Source organism: Priapulus caudatus, unplaced genomic scaffold, assembly GCF_000485595.1.
Source record: "Priapulus caudatus unplaced genomic scaffold, Priapulus_caudatus-5.0.1 Scaffold974, whole genome shotgun sequence".
Lineage (NCBI taxonomy): Eukaryota > Metazoa > Priapulida > Priapulimorpha > Priapulimorphida > Priapulidae > Priapulus > Priapulus caudatus.
In genome coordinates this window covers 53,754-62,592 of record NW_014578035.1, presented here as the reverse complement: position 1 = coordinate 62,592, position 8,839 = coordinate 53,754, and the positions used below count along the sequence as shown (strand labels likewise).

Below are 8,839 nucleotides of genomic sequence, written 5' to 3'. Positions count from 1 at the left end.
TTTGAGAGAGCATGTTGCTGTCTGTTGCTGGGTGTAGTTTGTTTGCAGTATTGAGTTGCTTGTATGTTGGCAGCTAGTAGTTGTTGTATGTTGTAGTAAGTAAGTTGTTGTGTGTGTTGCTGTTGTTCTAGCTAAGTAGTTGTTGTTGTAGCCGTTTTGCTGTTGAGTGTGGGTATAGTACGTTGTAGTAGTAGTTGTCGCGGTGTTGTGGGTTGCCTGATGAGTGTTTATAGTAGTTGTAGTAGTAGTTGTTGTTGTGCTGCTGTAGTATATAGTTTGTTGTTTGTAGTAGTAGTAGCAGGTTAGTAGAAGCGCGCCCTGTGTTGATTGTAGTAGTGTTGTGTGTATGTAGTAGTTGTTGTGTGTTGGTGGTTGTGGGCTTTATTAGTAGCTGTTTGTTGTCGCCTGTTGTTAGTATTTGTTGTGTGTTTGCTTGTTGTGTTAGAACACTGCGCACGTGGCACGCTCCGTTCAGACCGGGCTGAGAAAAAAAGCGCAGGTAAAGAAGGGCTGATATGTAAAATAAATAATATATATATTGATTTTCCCTTGTCGCATAGACTCGCTTACTAGGCATTGCTATACGGCATTAGAGAAGCGCCGGACAGTACTGAGTAGTTAGCTTGTGTGTAAATTCTACACGGTGTTATTCCCCACCGCGACCGCCGTAGGGCATCGTTCAGCATTAACTTTGACCTCGGCGACCAAAGGAACTACGTTCGCGCAGCCGAGATACCTTGGCTCGTTACTACACGCATGCAGACCCGAATTCGAGTACAGGTAAGCAAAGTTTGATGAAACGCATGCCTGAGATCGCTTACAGGTGGCTATAGTATATATGAGTGCGTGTGTGCGTGCCGGCGTGCGTTTGTGGAGTGTGTGAGTGTTGTGGTAGTATGCATGTGTGTGTCGTGCTGTGTGGTCGGCGGGTCTTAGTCGCGTGCGTGCGTGCGTGCGTGTGTGTATGTGTGCTGTGCGTCGGCGTGTATTCGTCGCTCGCGCGCGCGCCGTGCTGTGCTGTGTGCGTGCAAGTCTATGCTGCGCCAGTGGTGTGTAGTGTGTGCTGGTGTTGCCGTGCATGCGTGTGCGTGCATTGGTACGTGTATCGCGTGCGCTCACGCCCGTGCGAGACATGTGCCACATTACGCCTCATCAGAATTAGTCCAGTTGAGTGGTTGAACATCACACTAGAATAGTTCCCACAACTTATCCGACCAAAGGAATGACTCTGCTATATCTTGGCCATCAAGGGGCCACAAGCCAGGATTCACGCTTCCACAGCGCTCACAATCAGCAGTCTTAATGGCCGTGTGTGTGTGGCTCTACCGTGCAAGTTGGCCGGGCGAACGAGTATGTGCGCGAGACGAGATGGCCATGTCGCACGACACCTCATCAAAACGCACATCCATGCGAGAAACGCATCCCGCCAGAGGAGCAGAAGAAGAAGTGATGGTAGCCAGCGTGAACGCCCCCCCCCCCCCCCCCCCCCCCCCCCCCCCCCCCCCCTCTCCTTCCCCCGAACACCGTCCGTAGCCGTGCGGGCGGTGCGGCGTTAGTGGGTGACATGATGACAATAGCTGGCTATTTACGGGAGAAGGTGTCTTCTGACGGAGGGCGTTGATGAAACAAACAAACAAGTAAAGAACATCTCTACTTTGAATCTTGAATCTTGAATCTACTGCCAGCGGTTTCCAGGCGGAATTACTACCAACGCGTGCGACGTAAACGTGGACATCGATCCTTGTCTGTTCAACACGAGTGAACCTCTCGCACTCGCTAAAATACGATTTAGTGCAACACACATCAACTGCAATATCAACTCTACATATATCAGTCGTAGATTGTGTTATTAAGATAAAAATGATATTATTAAGAGAAAAAATAACGCACTATCACATCTGTAGGCAGCGTAGCGCGTGACGTATTATGCTCGTAGGCTCACTCTGACCTCTGACCTCTGACCTGTTATTTTGCATGCAGATTATCTACGTGAGCCGCAATATAAAGGACGTCGTCGTGTCCGCTTACTTCATGTTCAAGGACATGAAAATGAGGGTAGTGGCGTCAGGTGTGGAGGGAGTCACTGGCATGGAAAACGTGCATGCGTGGACTATGCGACAGTACATGGAAAGAATGGCAGGCGACCAAGGTGACTCATAACTCTGTCGAACGTCCGCTGTCTTATCGCTGTATTACTAATTGGTAGTAATTAGTACTGTCACTAATTATTGTGTAAATTACTAGTAAGTCTACTGTGTTACTAATTAACTAATTACAAGTTACCAATGTTTTACCAACTGCTGCTGTATTTCTATGAAAATGTACGCGTTCGTGCACGTGCGTTCGTGAAGAAATAAGAAGTAAATAGATGCGAATATATATTTATATGGTTTTTCCTGTTCGCAGTGGTATTTGGCAACTATTTTGAGCACAATCTGGAATATTGGGAGCAGAGAAACAGCGGCCACGTTCTATTTCTCTTCTACGAAGATCTAGTTGAGGTCAGGTTAATGTCTATGTTGTACATTGAATTACATTATTACATGCATCTTTTACGAGTTTTCTTCTCCCTGCTCGACCTCTTTATCTCCATGTTCCTCTTCTTCTTCACCGTCCTCTCCCTCTCTCTCCCTTCCTCCCTCCTCCTCCCCGTCCTCTCCCTTCCTCCCTCCTCCTCCCCGTCCTCTCCCTTCCTCCCTCCTCCTCACCATCCTCTCCCTTCCTCCCTCCTCCTCCCCGTCCTCTCCCTTCCTCCCTCCTCCTCGCCGCCTCGCTGCTCTCTGCCCGTCATGCGCACACCGTACGTGTCTGATCGCTCGCAGGACCTGGCAGGGGGCGTGCGTCGCATCGCAGACTTTCTAGACAAACAGCTGAGCGACGAACAGGTGGCGACCATCGTCAACGAGACAGGCTTTGATCGTATGCGCACCAATCCGCTCACGAACTGGGAGTTCCTCACGGAGACGGGACTGCGAGATGCTGCCGCACCACCGCTCGTCCGCAAAGGTAGGGGGCGCCAGTAGCGGCGTGTACGGAGAGCAGCCGGCTGAAAGGGGTGATAGGATATGTTTACTAGGCACTTCTAATTTTAACATATATTTTACGATATATTAAAGAATGATGCAAAAACCCTAAAAAGTGCCCTAATCCTAACCCTAACCCTAACCCTAATTAAATTTAAAATATATGTTAAAATTAGAAGTGCCTAGTAAACATATCCTATCACCCCTTTCAGCCGGCTGCGTACGGAGACCAGAGACGATGACGGTATTCGTACCGACGTCTTGTGCATTGTCATACAGAAGACGCTGACGTCATCGCGTGCTATCGAGAGCGAATAACATAACAAAACGAATCATTTGTTTAAACACACTACTGCTGCTGCTGCGGCTGCTGGTGGTGGTGGTGGTGGTGGTGGTGGTGCTGCTGCTGGTGGTGGTGCTGCTGGTGGTGGTAGTGCTGCTGCTGCTGATTAGTTAGTATAGGATGTAGCTATATGCTAGGCTACAAACGCTAGTATATAGTTAGTATATGATGTACTATATCTAGCTACAAACGCTAGTATATAGTTAGTATAAGTATGTAGCTATATCTAGTTAGCTAAACACTCAGTATATGTTAGTATAGATGTAGCTATATCTTGCTACCAAACGCTAGTATATAGTTAGTATAGATGTAGCTTATATCTAGCTACAAACGCTAGATATAGTTAGTAATAGATGTAGCTATATCGTGCTACAAAAAGCTAGTATATAGTTAGTAAGTAGATGTAGCTATATGCTAGCTACAAACGCTAGAGAATATATAGTTAGTATAGATGAGCTATATCTTGCTAGCAAACGCTATGTATATAGTTAGTGTAGATGTAGGCTAATATCTTAAGCTAACAGAAACGCTAGTAATATAGTTAGTATAGATTACTATCTAGCTACAACGCTAGTATGCAGTTAGTATTAGATGTGAGCTATATCTAGTTACAACGCTAGTGAATATAGTTAGTATAACGAATGTAGCTATCTAGCTACAAACGCTAAAGTAATGCAGTTAAGTATGGATGTACTATATCTAGTTAGCAACACTAAGTATATAGTTAGTATAGATTGTAGCTATTCTAAGTTCATAACGCTAGTATATAGTTAGTATAGATGTAGCTATTCTAGCTAGCAGAAGCGCTAGTATGTAGTTAGTGATAGATGTAGGCTATTATCTTGCTACAAACGCTAAGTATATAGTTAGTATATTATGTAGCTATATCACTAGTTACAACACTACGCTATATAGTTAGTATAGATGTAGCTATCTAGTTACAGAAGCACTAGTATATAGTGTAGTAATAGGATGTACTTATCTAGCTACCAAACGCTAGTTATATTAGTTAGTATAGGTGTAGCTATAATCTTGTTAGGCAAAACGCTAGTAATATAGTTAGTAATACGATGTAGGCTATGATTGTTACAAACAACTAGTATATAGTTATTATAGATGTAGCCTATATCTTGTTACAAACGCTAGTATATAGTTAGTATAGGTGTAGGCTATATTCTTGTTAGACAACGCTAGTATATAGTTAGGTTAGGTGTAGCTATCTTGAGGTTACAAACGCTAGGTATATAGTTAGTATGGTGGTAGCTATATCTTGTTACAAACGCTAGTATATGTTAGTAAAGATGTGCTATCTGTTAGCAAACAACGTAGTATATAGTTAGTATAGATGTAGCTATCTGTTACAAACCTAGTATATAGTTAGTAAATATGGTGTAGCTATATCTTGTACAAACGCTAGATATAGGTTAGTGATATGGTTTGTAGCTATATCTTGTAAGCAGAACGGGCTTAGTATATGGCGAGTTAGTAAATAGGTGTAGGCTATCTTGTTACAAACGCTAGTAATATAGTTAGTATAGTGTAGGCTATATCTTGTTAACAAACTGCTAGTATATAGTTAGTATAGATGTATGGCTATCTGTTACAAGAACACTAGTATATAGTTAGTATAGATGTAGCTATATCTGCTACAAACGCTAGTATATAGTTAGTGTAGATAGTAGCTACTAGTTACAAAGCACTAGTAATATAGTTAGTATAACGATGTAGCTATCTAGCTACAAACGCTAATAATATAGTTTGAGTATAGGGTGTAGCTTTCTAGCTAGCAAAAGCTAGTATAGTTAGTATAGATGTATGCGTATATCTATGTTAGCAAACGCTAGTATACTAGTTTAGTATCATAGATGTAGCTATCTAGCTACAACCGCTAGTTATAGTTTAGTATAGAAATGTACGGGCTATGCTAGCTAACAAACGCTAGTATAGTTAGTTAAAATGTAAGCTATAATGCTTGTTACAAACGCTAGTATAGTTAGTAATATTATGTAGGCTATCTAGCTTTACAAAAGCGCTAGCATAGTTAGTATAATGTAGCTATCTAGCTACAGAACGCTGGTATATAGTTAGTATAGGTGTAGCTATCCTTGCTACAAACGGTGACCCTAGTATACTAGTTAGTATAGTGTAGCCTATGCTTGGCTAGCAAGAACGCTAGTGATGGTTAGTAATAGAATGTAGGGCTATATGCTAGCTACCAAACGGCTAGTATTAGTTAGTATAGGTGTAGCTAGTCTGCTACAGAAACGCTAGTATATGTTAGTATAAGGTGTAGCTTTTTCTAGAAGTAAACAAACGACAGGGCCCGGTCTTACCTCGTAGCTGATGGCGACCTGTGTCGGAGTGGTGGTGGTGATAGCGAAACGTGCAGTCTTCTCATGCGTTCACAGGTCAAACGACAGAGCGAAGTGCACTTAGACTCTATCGGTTAAGACATAATCATCGCATGTAGGAATACCGTGTGAAGGCATGTGCGTGGCGTGTTGGGGATGGGCGAGTAAACGCGTGTGTCACAGGGGCGCGCGCGGACACAGGGGGGCAGGGGGAGGGCGGTCGCCCCCCTATCATTTGGGCAAGAAAAAGGAAAGAAGAAGAAAAAAAGAAAAAAGAGAAAAAAAAGAAAAAAGAAAAGAAAAAGGAAAAAAAGAAGAAGAAAAAGAAAAAGAAACATCTTGCAAATGTCTTGCAAATGATGGTGGGGTGGGGGTCCACCCCCCCCCATGACAATTTGCAAGAAAAGGTAAAGAAGAAAAAGATTCTTGGCATATACATAGGGGATCGCCCCAAAGATGAGTGATGTAGCCTACAAGCTGGACCCCTTTCAATCGAAATTAATCGAAAAATTAAGTGTCGAAAATTCAATCATATAATAAACGGCTAGCTGTGCTTTAATATGATAATCGATGTCAAGGTGTTATTTCTGCTTGGGAGTCCCAAGTTGGGAGCCAATCATTTGTTCTCGATGATGCCTGTTTCCCGGCGGAAAGGTATAGGCACCACTTGAGGGTGTTAACAAACTTATAAATTGAATAATTACACGACGTTCGAGACTGACCATCTAATAATACCTCTTATCTGTAATACCTATACGATATTTATAACGCATATATAACCATGGGTGTATAATCTTACTCTTCGTATAATATAATAATATACATATATCTAAGACAGTCACGCTATTCATAATAGGTAGCGTATTCATAATTTACTACTCTGAATTAAGTTACACATCGCTGTAACTTGTAGCATTCGACGCCGTTACCCCAACACACGGTTGAAGAATAGAATCTTAGTTCAATTAAGTACGGCAGAGATATAATAGAATTGTCCTCCTTGTCGGGCGACAGCAGAAAGCGGGAGAAGGAAGATGAAGAGGAAGAGAGCAACACATAGAACAAAGAGGAAGCGAGCCTACAGAGTGAGATAGAAAGAGGGGGAGAGAGTGAGCGAGAGGCAGAGAGGCGCAGAGAGCAGACGAGAGAGAAGAGGGGGTGGGAGAGAGAGAGAGCGAGAGAGAGAGAGAGAGAGAGAGAGAGAGAGAGAGTAGAGAAGAGAGAAAGAAAGAGAGTAGAAAAGAGAGAGAGAAGAGAGAGAATAGAGAATACGAGAGAGAGAGAAAGAGAGAGAGAGAGAGAGAGAAAGAGAGAGAGAGAGAGAGACGGGAACAGACACGGGGAGCACAGCTCTCCGTACATTTGCTCGCGTCATCGGTAACCTATAACATCATTGCCACACATAACCGTCTGCCTCCTTATTATTTCTTAGCAGGAGCGCGTTCGGGAGGCAGAGATACAAAAATTGTTACCCTAACTGGGATAACAAGAAGATGGGAAAGCAGAAGGTATAGGGATTAAGGAGGGGCTGGTATATGAACAGAGCATCTGCATGCAATGTTCTTCTATCCTACATCTTAAGTGAGGTTACTGATGAATATTATCATGTAAATCTACTAGCTCGATAAGTCTCTTCATTATTAAATGCTTAATGTTTCGCAAAATAATATTTCTTTCGCGGGAGAAATAGCGGCATGTGCGAAGCCACCGTTTCAAGCGTGCAATCGATGAACAGAAAACTGCTATAATATAGCTTGCTGAGGTGAGAGGCGGTGGGGAGCTGATGACAGGCGACGAGAAGGCGCAGCTGAGTGGCGCTGGCAAGAAGAAGCAGACTGAGTGCGGGAACAAGGGGGGCAACGGGGGAGACGGGAGGGGATAAAGTAGGAGTTTGCTCCCCCGTCCTAGCTAGCCGCCGTCTCCTATATTATAAGCGTACAGTCGCATAGGTGCACGCCCTAGCTGCAGGTACCACGGACAGAGCGTGTTCTGAGTAGAGATTCGGATGTGTATAATTATCATCCGTAATACGGCAGAGTGTATTATTAAATCAGCGATGCAATTACAAAACTATATATACTGTGACTTTTCATTATTAAAGGCAAAGCATTTGTTCATAAACTTGTTCGCCGCATATATTGCCATTTTATCGGCATATATTTGCTCTACGTCAGCTACTCAAGATCTATGCCTTCAAGTTGACTGGTTCAAAGAATGTTTGCTAGCAGAAGGCGCGTCCGGCGAAGTCGCTCATGCTCGTCGTCAAAGTGATTCCCGCAGTCCCAACTTTTCGCTGAAGTCGAAAGAAAATACGAATAAAAATCGGCTATAGGTGACGCACTAGAATTACATAATTACATATTCGATATGTACTCTAGACGTGTCACCTGCCGATATACACCAATAATTGGTGTTTGCGATTATGCCCTCAAATAATCTCGTAGGAATCTTAATCTCGTCGATATATAATTTCAAAAATTTATCATTTTAAACGTGCTTAACACTATAATTGCCATTTATGCAAGAATTTTTTCTGCAGCTGAAAAAGTCAGTACATGTATTTGTAATTTGAAATTAATGCAATAAAAGATTTAATAATAATAATAATAATAGTAAATAATAATAAATTTACAAAAACCTGCGGGCATACTAATAACTTTTTGATGATTGCGCAGAAAGGAACAAAACACAGTTCAACTAACTATACGAATGTAATCACAATAATAATTAGTATTGATTTGAACTTCACATTGAGCACATGATTCTACCTAGGAAGCTGCCTTGGCGTCGCAGATGAGATTACTATACAGTTAGCCTGAATGTCGTTGATCAGATAGCAGAGCAAGCAAGCAGCAGCAGCAGCAAGCACGCAGCAAGCACCAACACGCACCCCACGACCACCCCGCAGCAGCAGGCAGCAGCAAGGCAGCACCAGCAGCAGCACGGCACCACCAACACCACCCCAGACCACCTCAAGCAGCAGCAGCAGCAGCAGCGCAGCAGCAGCACACTAACACACCACACAAGCAGCGCAGCACACAGCACAGCAGCATCAGACACCGAGCCCAAAAAAAAACCACCCCAACTAAACCACTACCACCACCGACCACCCATTCAGCAGC

The 8,839-nt window shown here is 43.2% G+C and overlaps 1 protein-coding gene across 1 annotated transcript in view; it reads left to right on the top strand.

Moving 5' to 3' along the window:
* The window catches only part of LOC106814758, a 28,382-nt gene that overhangs the window by 2,194 nt on the left and 17,349 nt on the right, over positions 1-8,839 (top strand). The window contains exons 3-5 of the mRNA XM_014819104.1: positions 1,981-2,149; positions 2,407-2,501; positions 2,823-3,006. Of these exons, the coding sequence (XP_014674590.1) occupies positions 1,981-2,149; positions 2,407-2,501; positions 2,823-3,006 (448 nt within the window). The remainder of the gene's footprint in view (positions 1-1,980; positions 2,150-2,406; positions 2,502-2,822; positions 3,007-8,839) is intronic.